The sequence below is a fragment of the Hermetia illucens genome, chromosome 5 (genome assembly GCF_905115235.1).
Source record: "Hermetia illucens chromosome 5, iHerIll2.2.curated.20191125, whole genome shotgun sequence".
In the NCBI taxonomy this organism is placed as follows: Eukaryota; Metazoa; Arthropoda; class Insecta; order Diptera; family Stratiomyidae; genus Hermetia; species Hermetia illucens.
In genome coordinates this window covers 42363848-42384127 of record NC_051853.1, presented here as the reverse complement: position 1 = coordinate 42384127, position 20280 = coordinate 42363848, and the positions used below count along the sequence as shown (strand labels likewise).

At 43.0% G+C, this 20280-nt stretch overlaps 1 protein-coding gene across 1 annotated transcript in view; it reads right to left on the bottom strand.

The window, feature by feature from the left end:
- Positions 1-20280, bottom strand: part of LOC119658483 (choline O-acetyltransferase) — a 185353-nt gene that overhangs the window by 37448 nt on the left and 127625 nt on the right. The window contains 1 exon segment of the mRNA XM_038065928.1: positions 9538-9729. Coding sequence (XP_037921856.1) covers positions 9538-9690 — 153 coding nt within the window. The 5' untranslated portion in view covers positions 9691-9729.

Sequence of the window (20280 nt, the reverse complement as noted above, 5' to 3'; positions counted from 1 at the left end):
CCAGAGTCATATTGCCGGAAGAGGAACAGGAGTTCTCTCCAGAGTCCTACCATCTTACTTCGTTTTCATCAGGATCGTCCAGTTTATATTTTGGAATTCTCGTTCGAGTTGGAGAAAGTGAGCATTCGAAACGAGAGAATGCTAAGGCAAGAGGACAGAAATTCTACTTTATTAAGTGTGATGCAAATGTGATAACCCAAAATTAGAAGATGAAGAGGGTACTTGCAGACCAGCCGGAAAGTAAATTGTGACATACATATTCATCCAAATAAAGTCTCAAATGGGAGTAGCCTATTTGCCACGTTATCAACATTATATCTTGCATAGCTCTAGATGAAGGTGTTAGTAAGGACAAGTGGCAAAGCCTAAGTGCCGCTAGACACACCAAATTGAAAAGCAGGATGATATGCGGAAGTATTGGGTGTATTCTATATTACCATGATTCAATAAGTGGACATATGCTCAGAACGGGGGCAACAGGGATGGAGAATCCACGGGTTACTTCCTATGGGAGTGTTATCTAATTTTTGGTGCTGGTGCAATGCAACCGGTGGCATCACATGCAGTAGCGGGAATTCTATGATATGTAAAAAACCTGGTATATTCCGCTAGACAAAGGTTCGAATATGATGGATCACTAAGCTCCGAGTGCCCAAGAGCTGGGCCACTTCCCCATCTCATACACACACTTGCACACGTTTTTATCAAGCTTCACTATGAGCACCATTAGTGATGGATGTAGCTAAGGGAGAGAAGTTGGGCAGTCAAGCAAGTGAGCTGAAGTCAACATTGGCCTGCTGCGTAGACCGCAATCAACAAAGACCACTGCACAAAACGCAAGCTAAAGTCTGAGATCAGTATATCTGAAGTCAGGAAGGAGACAGGCCTCAGTGGCGCAGGTGCGAAATGTTATCTGCATTCTTTGAAGGAAAGCGTGAAACCAGAAGATGCCTTTAAGAAGACTCAGGACAGACCTAAACGTTCAACATTGGAGCCAAGAAGGCGGGGAGCAGCGTAGATGAGCTCACAAGAGGAGAATGCTCCCAAATAATTCAAACCGGCACCCATGAGTAGGAGCATCCCGGGTATGCAATGGGTGAAGACTAAATGCAGAGGGGTCACCGTTAACTATGATATTGCGGTCAATGGAATTCATCTGGCTATACTGCAGAAAGCATTTCCGGAACAAATACTCACTCGCGATGAGTAGGAAACTATCGAAGATTCTGTCCTCAGGCAGATGTGCAAGCGACGGAGTGGGAAGCTCGTGTTCATGGGGATACATTTTCGATCATGTATTACACTGGTGGACTGCCCGACGGAGAACAGTGCGGCTTAAGATCACAGTCCCTAAATTGCCAGGCTAGAAAAAAGTAGAATTGTCGACAGTTTACTTCCTTACCTCTCTAGCGCTACGATAGACGAAGGAACTTATGGGCCTCCTAATTGCTCCAAATGAGTATCTTCATACGCGTCTATGGAGAATCTCCCGAAGCAAGGTGAAGGGCGGAGGCAAACTTCTCACGATCGGGGTAGATGATCTACCCTTGCAGGCAAACAAAAGACAAAACTGCCTTGTCAACAATAGGTTTGACAACATGCCCCAGGGAGAAGCCGAATAAACAGATACTGGGGCGGATGCATCAGGTGGAAAATTTTCCGAGGTCCCATAAAAAATCGCAGAGGGAATAGAGGCTGATAGGGCAGCGCCATGTGGTAGGAGAAGGGTGACACTACGACGGTGGAGAAGAGCTTCAAACAGTAAACAGTAATGAAGCCAATGGCCAACACGAAAGTAGCCCACTTAAACTTCCATCACGGAAGAGCCACATCACACAATCACAAACCTCCAAAGACAACATTGGAATAGTTCTGGATCAAGGAGCCTGAGTCTGCGTGAAGGAAGTATGTAGGTAATTTGGGACTACTCTTGTGAAAAAACAAGAGCTTGCACCATTCTTAAGCAAAAATGCTACTTTGGATATACGCTGCAATTGTAAGACCGATGATTATCGATGCGGCGGTAATCTGGGCAAAAAGAGTTGAACTCAGCATAACAGCCAGGGCTTGCGTGTGTATCAGTGGGTTAATGAATGCTCTCCAACGGCATTCCCGAAGGTCGTTCTGGGATTAACTACTTTCGGTCTTCACCTGCAGATGCAACTGAGGAAGACGACCTTCAGAATGACTAGCAGTGTTAGTGAGGCAAAGAGCTACTTAAATCGAAGTAGAATTGATACACACTGGGAGAGCGTGGTACGAATTAAACCTGCAACTGTTTATCTAACAGTTGGGCTTATAATTTCGTAGGCTCGCGCACAGTTGGCGCTATTAGTATCATATTAGTATTAATCATGTGGATTTCTACATGATTTATAGTTCACCGTAACCTTCAAAGGCATGTGCATCAGTTTGACAGCTGTCAGATTATTAGTTTGTGGGGTAGAGCATTTTGAGTCAAGCTACTTTTGTTGATTTGAAAAAAATGGATAAAAGGGAAAAACTATTTCGTGTGTTAGTAAAGCATTTTTTTTTTTGGCGAAAAGAAATACTCTTGGCTTGATAAACATTATTCGGACGGAAAATCAATCCTTCAGAAGTTATTTGTTAAGTTTAATTGAAGAGAAATGAGTACCGAGACCGATTCAGTCAGTGAAAGCCCCAAACAGCGCGTTACCGACGAAAACATCAATAAAGTCAGTCAGTAATTTTGGATGACCGCAAGATAGAGGCGAGATGAGCCTCTAAAGATATCAAAGGAATGTGTTGGGCATACGGTGCATGAATGTTTGGATACATATACGAAAGCTCTGTTCAAAGTGAGTGCCACACGAACTCTCAATCAACAAAAAACAATCAACAAAAGTTGATATATTTTAGCAATGTGTTCCTCCATAAAAAACCCAAATTTATACGTCAATATCGTCATGGACGAAACAAGGCTCCATTATTTCACACTAGAATCAATTAATACACTGATGGATCTTTCGCAGCAGAAGGAACGGCCGCCGGGATCATTGGTCCAAGAAAAATCTACTTTAAACCTAAAACGTAGTATGTTTCCTTCAACCTCCAAAGGAACTAACTGAACACGATCGGTTTGCAATAAGATCTGTGTACTCTGGGTTGTAATCCATATTGGTTTAGAAGGTAATGAGGCAGTGGACGAACTATTCAGAAAAGGAGCCTTTGCGCGAACTTGAACCCTTTTGTGGAAGCGGAGACGATAGAGGAAACTATACTGAGCGAATTTATCAGGAGTAGAACAGTCAAGGTTGCTCATGGGGGATACGAACCCAAGCACTCAAAGGACGGATTGAACGTCACAAAGAAGAGTCTTCGGATTGTATTGGAGATACTCACGACTAAACTATCGTCTGGGGAAACTATGAATATCTACGGATGCTGCCTAGAATTCCTAAACGGAGGGTGGTGAAACCTCAATAATTCGAGGATGCAAATTTTTTTGTGCAAGCGTTTACGGACGATCTAGCCATTATAATAATCGGCAAGTTTGCAAACATATTATTCGATCACCTGAATAAAATTCTGTGGATAATCCACAGTGTCTTCATAAAAAACTCACGGTGAAGGCTAAAAAGACTGAACTAGCTATATTCACTGGAAGCAGCTACCCACATTAGTGGGGGTATTCAAGTCAAGTATTTAGGAGTATATTACATGCCCATGCTAACACAGAAGTATCATATCCAGGAAAGTGTTGCTGTTGCACTGCGATAAGGACGATCTGGGAGCTTTCACTACAACCTATGTCAATAAATGGTCAATAAAGTGCCACTAATTTTTGTGATTGTGGTTAGAGCACAAGGCTGTAGTACGGAAGGTCGCGGTTCAAATCTCGGTGGTGGCAGTGGAATTTGTATCCGGATTTGACGTCGGATACCAGCCGACTCAACTGTGAATGAGTACATGAGTCAAATCAGGGTAATAATCTCGGACGAACGCAATGCTGACCACGTTGCCTCCGACGGTGTACTGTAGTGTACCGTTACGGTCTTGAATGAAATGTGTTAGCACACTTCAAGGCCCTGATCCAATATGGATTATTGCGCCAACGATTATTATTATTTCGTGATCATAAACTTAATAATCTTCATCCATGGGTCAGTTATTGAAGACGGATTGGGTTTGCATCATTCAAATCTATTCTAACAGCTGGGCCGCCTACGTGCCAACACCATCAAGCCAGTTGTAGACTCGTCCCCAATTCCTGCTGAAACTGTGCCAGGGTACTCGAACATAGGTGGTAATGAGGAGGCTGGAAGACTAAGGGTCTGAATCCACAGTGATGGGACTACAGTCAGAATTTGACATCTGGCCATCCACTGTCAAGTCTGCTCTGAGGAATGAAAGGGCAAAGATTCACACAACTGAATAGAGAAATTTAATTTCCTGGCGCAGGCGAACATCTTTTTGAAATAGTTATTTTTATTGTCTCATAGGAAGTGGGACATGAAAACACCGTTATTTGAACTACCACATGAAAAAATTGAAGTGGTAATATCTGCAATATGTAGCCAATGTGAAGAAGAGGAGAAGACCGCCCTACACTTTATATGCAGCTGCCCAGCCTCCTCAGACCTCAGACGAAGGATTCCTACAATGGAGAAGCTGCCATTGCCTCTGGAGCATGCGTTCAAATTCGTAAAAGATTGCGAATGCAGGCTGGAGGTTGAAGTAAACTTTTCCGGTCCGATTTAGTCCTTTGAGATAATTTTCTTAATTGATAACCATCTAATCTTAGATGAGCTAAAGTAAGGTACGTTTGAACTCTAGGTTTACTAATTCACCAGGATGGCCGATTAACATTTTTGGTAATCCTTTCCGGTCTTAGTATCTTAATGCGTTCCCTATTGCTACTGCTGATCACATACTCCTTCAAATTAATAACGATTGCGGGTTTTTCTGTTTAAATTAGCTGTTAAATGTTAATAGACAGTTTATTGAATGATTATCTTTTTCTTTAACAGTTTGCATGTAGGTTTAGCATTAACTAAATTCTAGGCTCCCGGTGTAGTTTGAGTTGTAGCCGCTGTGGTGAACCAATCATGTGGCAAAGTTGTTCCAATTAAGAGTTCTGTAGAGACAGAAGACCAAGTCCCAGTGGCTATCGGCGGAGCTGTTGTCACTACAGGGCTAGAGGTCGGGGACCAAGACCCAGTAGTTATCGGAGGGGCTGTTGTCACTACAGGGCTAGAGGTCGGGGTCCAAGTCCCAGTAGTTATCGGAGGAGCTGTTGTCACTACGGAGTCTGAGGTTGAAGGCCATGTCCCAGTCGATCCCGGCGGAGTTGTCACTATTGAACTTGAGGTCGAAGGCCAAGTCCCAGTGGTTGTCGGCGGAGTTGTTGTCCCTATTGAAGTTGGAGTTGTAGAGGTCGAATTCCAAATCAAGTAGTCTGACATTGAAGACCATGGCCCAACTGTTGTCGGTAGAATTGTAATAACTCCTGCCCAGATTGGAGAAACACTCCCGAGTAACATAATAGACAAAGCGGCTGATATACCCTTCATTTTGCTGTTGGATAACAATGGGACTACTGCATAGTGATTTGAGCATGTTCAAGTTATTTATACCAACTTAGACGACTACCGGTCTTATCAGAACAGTCTAGGCTTATCATAGTTAATTGCTTGATAGCATGGAATTAACGCGATGTAATGCATGACATGATATCTAGTGGATACAACTAAGTTTTGATTGATTTTCAACAGTTTGGTGATGGATAAAAAAGGCACTCTATATATATCTCTCTATTTATAAAAGGTCGTTGCATTAGAATAGCTAACATTATACTGGAAATCAATCCAATTTTCTTATCATGTAAGTACGTTTGCATTTGTTATAACATATGAGCGTTTATACATGGGCTTTTACCTTATATACCCGCTCTAGAGAGGGGCCTTAAAATCAATGCAATTAGCAACAAATCGGAAAACCGGAGGTTGGACGCTCCGGATATGAAAGGTTTTGTGTTTTTCTTATGAGTGCACGTTTTCCATTTGTAAGTTGCCAAAAATTTAAACTATTCCATTATTTATATCCAAATTCGAAGATATGTACATATATTGAAGCCATAAACGAAGTCCTTTGCCCTTAAACTCAAAGGAAAATGTTGTTAAGGGTTTTACAGACCACACATTTTACTCAAATTTCATAATAATAGGTTCAGCTGCTTTAGAATAAATTGTGTGTGATAGACAGGCAGAATAGTTAGAGGGTAGTAAATCTTCCACGAGCTTTGAAGATTCAGTACCACATTTCTCTCTGTGGGGGAGCAACCTCAGGAGGCGGATAGGGGCGTCTGTTTGAATAGACGTAGATGGAGCATAATAGACTTCAATAAATGGTGAAAGTGTAGCAGTACGGAAAAGGAATAGTCGGGCCAAGACTCACTGAAAGCAGAGCCCTGATCCGGAGAAACTGCCTTTCAGTTTGGAGTTAAAATTGTTGGTATGTCCGAGTTTATCAACGACAAGGACAACATGCACCAAGCCAAACATGGTGGTGGCCATTAGGGTCTTTATATTAGGCCACAGGAGGAGAAAAAGTCCTAAGGAAAAGCCGGAATCTTTTGTCCCAAAAGTGTCAAAGAACACCAAAGTGACACCAAATCGCAGTGCCATCGACCAACTGCCAAATAAGAGACTGCTTTAAAAAAGGGCTAAACTCTATGGAGCCAACATGCGCTCAAAACGATAAAACTGCAGCATTGTGCTCTAACCACTCACCTATCCGAACACACGCAATGGTAGGCTGTCTATTAGAAGTACTTGTCCAGTTATATAGTATAGCGCTAGCCAACGGAAGTAATGTAAATAATTATCGAAAAAGAGGGCCTGGTGCAATTGTAGATTTTGTCAGCCTTATGCAAGCATGTGTTATGTCCTGGCAAGTTAGTACGGATTTCACATACAGCGACCACTAGGCAATCACCTTTGAATGGACAGGAGACTTCTACATCCAGAGTCAAAACCGCAAAGAACGATTTTGTACGTCAGCGGTAGAAATGGCATGGCTGAATGGCATACCTTAAACTCGCCGTGAATGCAGACCGGGCAATTCGGAGAAGTGTGGAGCATGGAGAATATCGTTAGCACCTGGACAGGTTTAAATTGTATAATTCACTTGATTGTCCGCACAGATTCATATTCTTTCATTGCCCGTGGTTCGTTGAAAAAAGGAGAACCTAGGGAAAACCCTAGAGGAATCGATATCATTGGAAATGCTAGCATATCAGGAAGGCTCGAAAAACGGATACAAGCAAGGCCGAATTAAAAATTTCGAGCACAAAAAAAAAAGAAATCTAGCTTAAGCGAGGTAATTGTTCCCTGTCATGTAATTCCACAGAACGGGGAGGGAAGACGGGGATAAGTAAAAATCCCAAACATTGTCGAATCCAGGCCAGCATCCTTCCATAATCGTCAATAAACACCTGAGAAATGATGTGTGTAATATTGCAGTGATATCCAAAACTGAACCGCAGATCGGATCGAAAATACAATAACGACTGCAGTAAGGGAAGAGGACTAGGAGACTGGAATGTGAAAGGTGTGCTCCGTGTTCAGAACTGGTCCTATTAGACCATGATTTTGATGCGCCACGAACGAAATTATTGGGCAGTTAGGCAGACACATAAAGGCGTGCCGTTGCCTTTGTGGAACTGTTAAATGTCCCATCAGGTGAATCCCTCGTGCAGATAAGGGACCGCTCGGCTCATTTAGAAATGTGCGCTCGGTGGTATGTTTATACTTAGGTCGAGTAAGTCGTAGCCAACCTATGAACATGAATTGCCACGGGAAGGACATCTAGAACAAGGAAAAAGTAAAAGTGGAGAAGATTGAGTATACCCATAGTGGACCAATTCGCTACTATTACAGCTAATACTACAAGTAGTCTGGAGGAAGAGCTTTCTTAAAGAGGTACATTACTTCGCGCTCCTTGCAAAGGCACGGAAAGGCTAATTAGCTCACCATGGGGTGACTGCATCTAGTCGGGAGGCATCCCAGGAACTAGTGTTTGGACCTTTTAAAAGACGCTTGTCGTCCTGTGATCTCCTCTATGCCAAAATGGTGAAAAAAGTCGGTGCTATTAGGATTCTGCATAACAGGGCAAATGACGAGAGAGCACCACGAAGAAGGCAAATGATACTCACACAACACAATTGACGCCTCTTTAAAACCCAAGAGAACGATTCGGAAGCCTGCATGGACAAAGGCTCAAGTATGGGTCAAAAAGTTGAAGACTGTCACACGATGAAAGACACTGACAAGTTACGATAATGGCGAGGACCTAAAAAACAATTCGTAACACTCGTTTGTGTCGTTTATCCACTTAAGAACACAATGTCCATCCAGCACGGTTTGGATGTGTTCAACTTGGCCATATTCAAGGAATGCAAAGCTGACCCTCAATGTATGTTTCGCGATGAGACGAAGAGCATCGACTGTTGACATGTTGGGGACAGCAGCAGATACGGAGTAATTGAGTGACTTTGGAATATAATGAAGAAACGAGGTTGATGCAAATTAGTCTCTGCCATTGCGAGGCAGCGCAGAACCTAGTCTCGCGGACCATCTATAAGAAAGTAACCCAAGTGCAAATTGGGAATATCATATGTGAAAATCGAGACATTCAAGACATGAATGATTTTCCAGAAGTTCTACCGTCAGGCTTAAAATAACTGGCATTTGTGTATACAGTTGTAATGCTTCACTTAGCACAGTGATACGAATTTCAACGGTTTTAATGCTAACGCGTTACTAACGCCAGGTGCTGTATTCTGTTCGAGACTTTTGCGGAGTTAGGAACATGAGAAGTGCATCCACTTTTCGAAGGATAGGCTCGGGCTTGACAGTCAATTTGAAATATGTGAGTACCAAATTGGCAAGATGCAGATGGAAAGCAAGCTGGTTTACGTCAGAATGGATAATCAAGCTTCTGGTCGGGATGCTACTCTCAATTGAGCCCACTGTTAAGCCCAGAACCAACTGGCACCAGTTTGGCATGAAGCCCTAGCATATACCACTTAGAGGCACTAAGAGTGTGGAGGACAACCTCAGGCAAGGGAGCCTGTGTTATAAGAGGAATGGTCCCGGCAGGTCTCTTCACAAGTAAGACGGCTAGGATAGAGAGTACCGAATAAACGCAACACAAGAATCACTGAAAAGGGGGCAACGACGACGGTGGACCGATTCGCTAATGAGTTGATGGTCAAAAACACTTATATCCCGTAATGAGGAGCGGATTCAGCGACGGTAGAATGAAATTAACAGGTACAAGTTAATGTTACAGCACGCAGGCGATCATTGTCATGCGTTTGTAAACGTTTTCCAATGAGTTTAGATAGATTGCTGGCTGCTTTCAAACTAGTTTCTCAGAAAAAAGCAAAGACGATTTCACTGTTCTTTCCCAGCGTTTTCCTGCTGATGATGTAGTTTTGGCTAAAAACTGTAAGCCTTAATCGACCAGGAATCCTAAACAAATTTTAAAATAAATTATGACAATCTAACTTACCCAATTATCTTCATTCTCACGTTTTTGCTGAAGATATTCCTGCAGTCGAGGCCCAAGACCATTTGGTGATGTAAATTGTTTTATGATGGATTTGGTTCGCTCATATTGAGCTGGTGTTGTTATTGGTTCAAGGACTCGTAAATATTCGGTCATGGTTTGATCTAATGGTGGCACCGGAACTTTTGGTAGAGTCTGAAAAATAAAAAAGATGAAAAGAATTGTACTAAATATTGGTATACATTTAAAGTTCATTAAATTCTGAAATTTGCTGCATTAAAAAATGCTGGATTTGATTCCGTCGATACGTATCTACTTAAAGGTGTGACAATCTGTAGCGATGTATGTAGGTATTGTAGCCAAAACAGAAAGGCTGATTGATGTAATGACATAAGAAAATGGGAATTTGGGGGGGGGCAGGGATTGTCAAATTTATACACAGCTTTAAAATGGTTGAAGGGGCCAGCAATTTTTAAATAAACTGATTTTGCATGAATTCAATTTAAATCCTCCTTATTCAGACACTAATATAAAGTAGATTTTCACCCCGAGGGCTTTGTTCAACTTCCATTCCATCAACCCCGACAGCATATAACCCGACCTAAACCTTAGAAGGTTCTTCAGCACGGTCAACTTCTACCGCCATTTCCTGCTCAAAGCCACTCACCACCAGCAGGCTTTACTTAACGACTTGCTGTCTTGTATTCATATCAAACCACGCGAGGTTGAGTGACCTTCAGAACCCGTCCAAACGTTTGAAATAACCAAGCAACAGCTGGTAGGCTGCTACAGTTTTGGCGCACCCTCAACAGGATGTGCCCTTAGCTGTGTTCGTCGGTGCCTCAAATATCGCAGTAGGCTTTGCTCTTCATCAGATGGTGAACAAAAGCTAGGTTTCTTCTTAAAGCGATTGAACCACGTTCAACGGAATTACAGTGCCTATGATCTTGAATTACCAGCCGCGTTTCTGAACATCAAGTACTTCCGTATTTCTTTTGAAGGCAGGCTGTTTACCATGTTCTTGGACCAGAAGCTTTTAGCTTTTGCTTTAAGGCAGAAGTCCGACAAAGCGTTCCCTCGCCAATTTCGGCACTAAGCCTATATCAGCCAGTTTGCAATAAGCATTCAACTTGTGTCCGTTAAAGATAACTTAGTAGCTGACGTTTGTCGCGGATCTCCGGTTTACGCGGTGGCCTGAAGCAATACCTCTGAAGAACATAGCCGCACAGTCATATGCTAAGACCGTCTGTCGAAAGTGGATTCCGCGCTTTGGGGTTCTCGACGTTATCATCACAGGCCAGGAAATGCAATTCGAATCTATTCTCTTCTCAGAGTTCGGAAAACTTCTGGGATTCAAACGTCAGCGGACAACCGCTTACCATTCGCGGTTCAATGGAGTGCTAAAGCGTCGGCATCGGACGCTGAAGGCAGCTATTATGGGGTGCGACTAGCTGTCTTGGTCGCGGGTCTTGCCTTTCGGCACGGACTTTGTGCCGCCTTCCGTGAAGTGTTTGCTGCCTGTTCTGCTGAGCTGGTACACGGGGAAAACCTAAGACTCCCCGGCAACCTGGTCTTCGATAGGAGATATGGGCTTGGAGAGGCCGGAGCGCTTAATACGGGAGGCTGTTCCCAAATTATAGTCACCTTCGCTATCTCGTCACACGTAGCGAGCGGTCCTTATTCCTAGGGAACTCGAAGTCTACACACGCGTTCTGGTTAGGACTGATGTCATCTGGAAACCGCTGCACAGCCACCACATGAGGGCCTCAATGGGGGCGGAATGCTGTGGCTCCGTCATTGGCCGGAAAAATCATAAGCATAATGCTGGGTGCTGAACTCTACCCCCCCCCCCCCCCAACGAGCGCGACTGGTAAAAATAAATACAGTGAGCATCAGTATATATATTTTCTTGAAATATAAAAACCAACCACACATTCTTGCTCTCATCGGGATTACTTTGAAGGACGCTACTGGGGTGTTACTTTTTGGCGCCTTATGTTGGCAGTTTTATAAGTAGGTTTCAATCGCCAATTGTTTCCAGATTCAGTATTTCGGGAACCAACTGTTTGGTTCTTTAGCGCGTTAAGAGATTGCAGTGCCAACTACTATTTTTGCTTTTAGATAATCGTGTAGGCTGCCGTTGGATGAACCCAGGGTAGGGGCATTGGTTTTTGGTATCATTGAAGGTTCTCTGTTTGTGTCTTCAGTGAAGATAGGTTGCTATAGCCAGAATACCACATAGCCCAATGTAGTTGGGAGTAATATTGTAGGCGTCCTTTGGTAGTATGGTTGTTTTTAGAATTTACCCTAGTTACAGGTTTCAACTCTGTCAAATTTTGTTGAAGGGGATTTTCTGTTCTTCACTTCGATTCTTCTTGACTTTGATGAAAAAATTTACAGATTGGCGGTTAGCGACTGGATGCAGCATTGTAGTTACTTTTCACATTTTATACCTATTTCATATGTATGTATGCTAGATCCTATCTTATACGTTGCTTGCAGAGGTAGTTCAACTTCTGGGTTCGATGGCAATGTTCCATCACCTGGTCAGTCCTTAGATAGTAAAAACTAAATTAGAGTAAAGATTTCAGTATGCTTTTTCATGCTCCTTCTTCGACAGTCCTAATATTATACAACTCAAATTTCCAAGGACCGCGTGAGTGTAGGTGCTACTGGCGCTTTGCAGATGTTCTGAACGTACCTTCGAATCCCCTTCCCCTAGACTTCCAAATAGAATACTTTGTAGCGCATATTGCCGCTGAACAGTCTGGGTGGCACGCTCCAGGTCACTCGCCTCTGGGTTCTTGGTTATGGCAACATAGAAGCGAATGAGTGGGCTGACTGTTTGGTCAGGCGAGGCTTTGCTTTTGGCAGTCCTTCTGTGGGTGCACTCGGTGTCTTGCTAGCGACTGTCAAGAGCGGAGGGGACTACTTAGCAGCCGCGGGCCTTAGATGGCGAATGCTTACCGCTTGCGCCAAATCAAAGAGAATTTGGCCTGCTTGTAAGGAAACCCGATCACGACAGCTTCTGTGCCAGACGCGTCCAAATGCATTTAAGATTGCAGCGGTCTACACGGGGCACTGTCCCATAGGGGACCATGCCGCCAGGCTCGGCATACCTTACAACTCGCATTCCCGAAGCTGTGGAGGAGGCGTGGAAACCCTCAGGCACCTTCTCTGCGAGCTTGCTAGAGTCAGACTACGAAAACTAGTTAAACCATTCTTAGCAAAACTCAGAGAGCTTTTTAGTTACAAGGTAGCAGAGCTGGTTTCTTGTGAGAATGCTACGGGCTGGCTCTGAAGATCTGAACCGGCTGGACTCTACTTCTTGCTCTCATAACTCCAGTCACAGTCTTACGAGTTTGTGGCGTTAAAACGGCACACGACAGTAATAATTGGGCTCTCTCTGTCTGGCCACTGATACCTCCTTACCTATACAACTCTTCTAGATCGCCCGATTTATGCAGCACTTGTAAATGTGGAAATAACTCCTCCTTTATGTTTGGTAGCACCGGCTGTAGATGTGATGGAATTGCAATGGTGTATGCCAATAAGAACGTTTAGTCAATTTTTTATATTGATGAAAATGTTTGCATCGGTTGTCGCTCCCGCGTTTCCTTAGCTATCTTGTTCATTTCGCGATATATGATAGTTAAAAGTCACAATTAGGGCGTGTATTATTCTGTATGTTGTGTGTGCAGTCAACGATTGACGTCTGGTTTTTTAGTAGTTATCGATGTTCGTCGATCTCCATGCAATTTTCTGGAGCATAGTTCGAATCAAAGAATCCGAAGAGTGAATTGGCAAAGTTCACAACAATAATCAAAAGTCCTCTTCAAGGTCTTTGTAACATTCCGTTATTGAAGGGTTGCAGTGGCTCAGTATTAGTCGCTATCTTGGTGAAGAGGTTGCAGCAGAGTAGCTGAACTGTCTTCGTTGTCTTCAGTTTCCATGGGTTATGGTGCTTGGTTATGAATCGCTCTCTGCAGAACTCCTGAAGATGTTTTGATTTTCGCTATCTTCACTAAACTATCTCCATATCTTATTCCCTTTATTACTAGTCCCCATTTCCGCCATGTTTATCCCTATTGTATTCCATCAGGATCAGTTTAACCATGAGAATGAGATCACATTCCTTGGAAAAGATTGTAATACGAATGCTTAAAGAACTCTTTATATGGTGGAATACTGGTTTGGTACAATCTCCGTTTTGTACTATTGAGGTTTCTTAAAAAAGAACTGATTAACGCTCGTATTTATCTCGGAAACCCTTATTAAACTGCTTGCCGGATCTGTAGATGCCTATGCGGCAAAACTATTTTCGAATTGATCTTACGCAAACCAGTTTTGTTTGTCACGTTCCCGTAATACCTTCTAAAGGTCTCCGTATCTTGATCGAATACCGCCATCGTAGAACGATCTCATCCTCGAAGAAAGAGGGTATCCTTTCGCATTTCGTCTCTAAACTACAAAAAGGATAATATGAAAACGATCTCTTGGGTGCTTTTTGGGTATTAGAAGTAAAGTCCGGTTTTGTTTTCTTGTAACCTGCCCTTTGATTCGACCCAATTGGACTGAAGAAATTAAGGATGTTTCTACCTGCACGATGACACTTGCGTCTTGTGCGCCTACATATGTGTCTCATGTTATTCCCAGTATTACATTTATTTCCTTCAAAGTCAATGAGATTGAACTCTGCTTGGATATTTTCTTGCGAGGTGGTCTTATGTATGTTGTTGCATGCATGCTTCATTCTTTTCATCCCTTTTTTAAGGATGAGCTTTCCTTTTTTTGGTAAGTTCTTGAAAACTCACGTTTCTGTAAAAGGTTAGGTAGTGAAAGGAAATTTTGGTTTCATCAAGTAACCTGAGTAAGGAGTAAGTCCCTCTGAATTAATTCTGACAGCTGTAAGATTTCCATATAGAAAACTTTTCAAGAATTTTTACTGAATATTTATTTTGAGAATTCTCCATCTTTAAGTTACCCACCCCCAATCTTACACTGATTGGTTGCTTTCTTTAAATTAGGAAAATTAAAACTTTTCTGGAAGAATATTTTGGAATAGGAAAATATAAAATTGCAAAAAGTTTAGCATTTGTGAGAGCAAACTGATAAAAAACACTTCCCAGGACCCAAAAACTTACTCCTTCCAGAATCCGAATAAGTTACGAAACTTTCTTGGAGGAGCGGAGAAACATTTTCGCATAAACACATAAACGGTCTTTACTAAAAATATATTCAGGAAAGTTTTGACAACAATGAAGTGAGAAATCCTTTTTATGACGAACTCGCCTGAAGAGAATCCTTACCATCTCAGCAGGAACATCTGCACATAATCTTAAAATATGTAATACGAGTCCGCATATATGCATGCCATTATGCTACTTACCTTAAGCTTCAGCCCCTTTTTGAGCAGAATGGTTAGTGGAAGTGCTTCAATGCGTATCCTTCGTTTAATTGAGGAGGAAGTCGTGCATTTGAATTTAGTTAAGAGGTTTCTAACAGAAATTTGCGCTGAAGTTAGTTCGTGATGAACGAAATATAATACTTTGCGAAATTGCGAAGCTTCACCACAAATTGAAGTGATGAGATATTGAATACATACAAGAGCATTGTTGAAAGGAGTCAGTTAAAGTGTGGAATTATAGGAAAAATTAAAGCATCTTTCAAGGAAAAAATGATTATCAGTTATATATGTAAAGATATTGGACAATGGTTGTGTCTACAAATAGTGCAAATGATGAGATCAATTTAAATAATTAATGCAACACACTTGCAACTTGCGAAATCCTAAAGCTTATAACCTTGTCTTAAGCTCAGAAAGAATAAAGTGGGTTGAGGCTATGGGAGGGCATCCTTAAACGTCTATTTATATTACATTCTTTTGTGACGCTACTTGACTTTCGTCAATTTGGAGACGTTTTCTAAGAGTCTGCAGATTCCTTATTAAAGAAAGCCTTGCTGTGCTACCTTTACCTCAGGTCAAGTATCTGTCTATGAAGTATATTGCCATCTCGTCTTTTTCTATACGTTGGTTGCATATAATCTGGCCCAGTACACCGATTTTCTCCATCCGGCAATACTGTCCTACTAGGATTTTCATATGTCACTTAAGGAGTAGTAGAAACGGTGTTCTAACGACCTCACGATCTTGCACAAAGATTTTAATTTCTTCTTATAGCAGCGTGCACCCTTACAATTTTGTCCTTTATCGGATCACATAATACCAAATACTGATTGTAATCTCACCAGGGGACTCACCAGGGGACTCAGGCTGTCAACTTTTTCATTACCACCTGGGCTAGATCTGCAGTTAAGTTCCCCAAAAACATCTTTCAGCACCTTCCTTGGATAGTTTCTCAGTGAAAAATTATGCCCATAATTCCAAAGGACAAATGGTCACCTGAATAGTATTCTTCCCTTTTGTTGATTGAGACAAATTATGACTCCTCCTGCTTTTGTCCTTTGGAAACCCGAATGGTAGTAGACGCGAATCCGGTATCGGGTTGTGTCTGACGGCTACGCTACCCGGGAGCGTATTTCAGTCAGATTTCTGAGGGCAAGATTCCAGCCCAGGTTATGGCGCATCACAATTGTACGATGCTTTGTGTCACCGGAGAATTCCGATATAAAGGAGAATGATGCTCTCTACGTGTAGTTACATGCACCTCAGGGGAGGCTTGCTAAAGGTTAAATTGTGACCGTGATGGGCGATCCGAATGCCAAGGTGGGCTCTGACAAAAACTTCCTCGGATATATGATGGGGAAACACGTTCTTGGAAGGTTTTCTTCCACTGACATCGACCTCGAAAGGGATCACCATCTGATGGCCCCTTACGTTCGGTTGCGTATTGCGTCCGCCACTTCTCGGAGTGTTGGAGACCTGCGACCACGATCCATTGTATGATCCAACTGTCACTCGATAATAGGAGAGCTATCTTGTTTAGTAATCCGCCTGAGAATATCGATGAGCATTGGGATGTCATAAAAAATGCCTTTTTCCAGGTGCTGCGTGGGTGGTCGCCCACGTCCCCAAGAGGTATCATAGGATCCGGCTGATTGCAGAATCGTGGAAGCGGTTTCGATGAAAGGAACAGGTCTTTTGACCGCTGCGACCGATTGCGGGCGTGATGCCATCGAAATCCGATACCGTGCGAAATCCTGAGAAGTTCAGCGTAGTGTACGCCGTGATAAGAGAGAATTTGCTGTTATGCTGGTCAGGGAAGCAGAATATGCCGTAGATCGCAATGATTTCAGAACTGTATACAGCATCAAGAAAAAGCGTGCATATGGTCGCAAATCTTTCGATGGTCCTGTGAAGGACATCAACGGTCGACTCATCTACGATGATAAACAACTGAAGAGGTGGAAAGAATACTTAACCATCGTTCTAAACTACTTTCACATCCGACGAGGTTACATCTCTTGTGGATGAAATGGCTAGTCCCCGTAATATGCGAATACGGATTGTTCCGCTAAGTATTCGAAAAATCATTTCCGTTATCAATGCACTGAATGCCCCTAGGCTTAACTGCTTCCCCGCGGATCTGATTCTTCCACTCGAACGGAAATCTTGGGAAACCGAGACCTTCCCCAGTGAAGGGAAGAAGGGAATGATGGTTAAAATTCCAAAGTAGGGAACTCGACAGAGAGCGTACTGGCTTCCGCTCCGTATCCTTCTGCATTGACCACATAAACACCCTACGGGTCATTTTGGAAGAGTATGCGTTGTGTAGATCTCTGGTGCACCTGCTCTTTATCGACTTCAACAAAGTTTTCGATAGCGTGGACAGGGAGGGTATCTGGAGTGCAGGGTCATTCCGAAGAAATTAATAGCTATTATCAGAGCGAAATATGATGGCACAAAGTATTACGTGCTACACCGAGGTGAAATCTCGGAAGATTTTGAGGTCCAAAGTAGAGTCCGCCAGGGTCACCGATATTATTTCTTCTTGTTATCGGTGACGTTTTTCATGCTCTCTTGTTCAGAGGAAGTGGAGCAATTTAATGGACAATGACACCTTTCCTCAAACACCTCGACTGACATTTTGTTGCTCTCTCACCGGATTAGTGACCGTTGCCAAATGGCCCTGGATTTGGAAACAGAGGCAACTAGAGTTGGACTGAAGATGAACACCAACAAAACTAAGGTTCTCAGTCTCACGCGGCATTGCATTCTCCTTATCTGCATTAATGAGTCACTGAAAGCATCGATCAATTTGTATATGTATATTTGTATATAGTGTTGTTCCTGGTGACCTTGGATCCGAAATGAGTATTGCCCGACACATTAGCTGCGCTAAATCTGTCTCCGCTGCCTTTTATAAAATCTGGAATGCATCTCAACACCAAGATCAAGTTGAAACTGTTCTGTTCTCGTGTTCCTTTTGTGTTGTTATTTGGGAGTTGCACGTGGAAAGTGATTTGCACTGTTACCCAAAAACTCCAAAGCTTTGTCAATACCGTCGATACTATCCCAAACAAAGAACTTGGTCGGCGTAAAGGCCTGGCACTCGTACGCCCTGTGATCGGAAGGCGGAAGTGCCAATAGATAGGCTACACATCAAGGAGGGGCGACAATTGTATCACGGGCTTCGCCATGCAGTGGAATTTAGTCTCCCAAGACGGCCGACAAATGGAGTGTCGCAAGGGCGCTTGGCGCAGAAGGGTAGGGAAAGGGTGCAGAGATCTTCGGAAGTCGCGGGGAGAGCTGAAGGGCATTTCAAGTAACCGCGAGCGATGGTGAGTAGGTGTGGTTAGCGCGGTATACCTCAGTAAGGAGTATGGAAACCACATCACAAGCAAACACCAAAGCCACCTTATGTTTACCAAAAAAATTCCTAATAGACGCATCATTTTTTATGCTTTGAGTGCAGCAGCTGGTGTCGCTATCTTTCTTCCAGTAATGATTGGCTATCCCAACTTTTTGGTTTGTATATTTTGCTGTTATTAAAATTCACCCTTAGATTATACGTATATCAAAAGGAACTTTATTTCGGGTAAATGAAGCGAGTGGACTAGCGGTGGAATGGCTCTGGTGAATGTAATCTGTCCATATTTCCTACCGTTCACCGTCAATGCATTTCGGGTGCTACAAATGTGGATCACCTCAAGGCCATCATTTACTGTACAGATATTTTCAAATTTTTCAAGGTTACTCTATTTAGGTTATTTACAAAATTCCAGCAACCACATACCGTATCAGCAAACTCGCCGATAATTATTATAACTAGTCCTGTGTCCTCTAGAATTTGTTGCAAGATATTTGTTTGCAGGGGCCATGTCAAGGGAGGGGACTCGCCTCACTGAATAGCGTCTAACACACCTTGCCTCAATTGGTCTCCTGCTGGCCACTATATGAATCATCCTCCACTCCAGCCGCGATTCTATACAATCTTGCTGCCTGACAAATACTGCGAACGAGGTATAGTTGAAGGACCCGATTTTTGCACTAACCTCGTATTTTGCTTTTGGTAAAGCGACTACATACAGGGTGCGGCAGCATAACTTCCTTTTTTCAAAACTCAATAAAAACTATTGTATGCATCGGAAAATATTTATTTATTTTTTATAATGTAGGTACATGTCTAAAGTTTTTATTTACATTGTTTTGAAGATCAAATCTGTTAGGTGACGTCCTCCATTCTCCATACATTGCGTAAACCGATTTCTGGCGTTTGTCATGATTCTTGTTAGCATAGCAGGGGTTATGTTGGCAATTTCTTCTTGGATGTTGGTCTTCAAATCTTGTAGGGTTCTTGGACGGTTCACATAAACACGGGATTTCAAAAAACCCCATAGAAAAAAATCACAAGTGGACAGATCGGGAGAGCGTGCCGACCATTCCAAATCGCCTCTAATTGAGATAAGGCGCTCTGGAAAGTGTTCCCTCAAAGCAGCCATCGATGCTCTTGAAGTGTGTGCTGTTGCACCGTCTTGTTGGAACCAAGTGTCCCCCAAATCCAAATTTTCTAGCCGTGGGAAAAAAAATTCTGTAGCATGTTTACATACCGGTCCGAATTCGCTGTCACTGTAACCTCATTTTCCTCAAAAACCAGGGACCAATAATTCCAGCTGAGTAAATTGCACACCACACTGTGACTTTGGGTGAATGCAAAGGCTTTTGATGCAATTCTCGAGGGTTGGTGTCAGCCCAGTAGCGCATGTTTTGTTTGTTAACCGACCCACACAAATGAAAATGGGCTTCATCGCTAAAAAAAACAATAGCACCCTCGGGAACGACATCAAGAAGAAGCTCACACGCGTTCATCCGAGAATTGAAGTCACGTTCTGAAAGTTCCTGCACTATCGCCATCTTATAGAGATGAAAATGAAGATCATCACGAAGAATTCTTCTCACAGAACGATCGGATAGTCCAAGGGCAGATGCGTGTTTGCACGCAGAACGCCGTGGCGATCGCAACATTGACGCTCTCACTGCTTCAATGTTCTCAGGTGATCTAACGGGCCGAGGGACTCCAGTTCTTCCTTTTGTCGCACTTGCAGTTTGTCTGAATGTAGTGACCCATGTAACAATTGATTTGCGGTCTGGGACGGGAGCCAACGGGGCTAAATTAAAGCGATTCCGAAATGCACGCTGTGTTGCAATAACCGAACATCCGTTTGAAAAGTAAACCTCAACGGCAAAGGCACGCTCCTCACTATTCAAACGCATGATGGCGACTGAACCGTGTTGGGACAAAACTTTACAGTATCCCCTCTTGAACGAGACCACTAGCGCTCCGC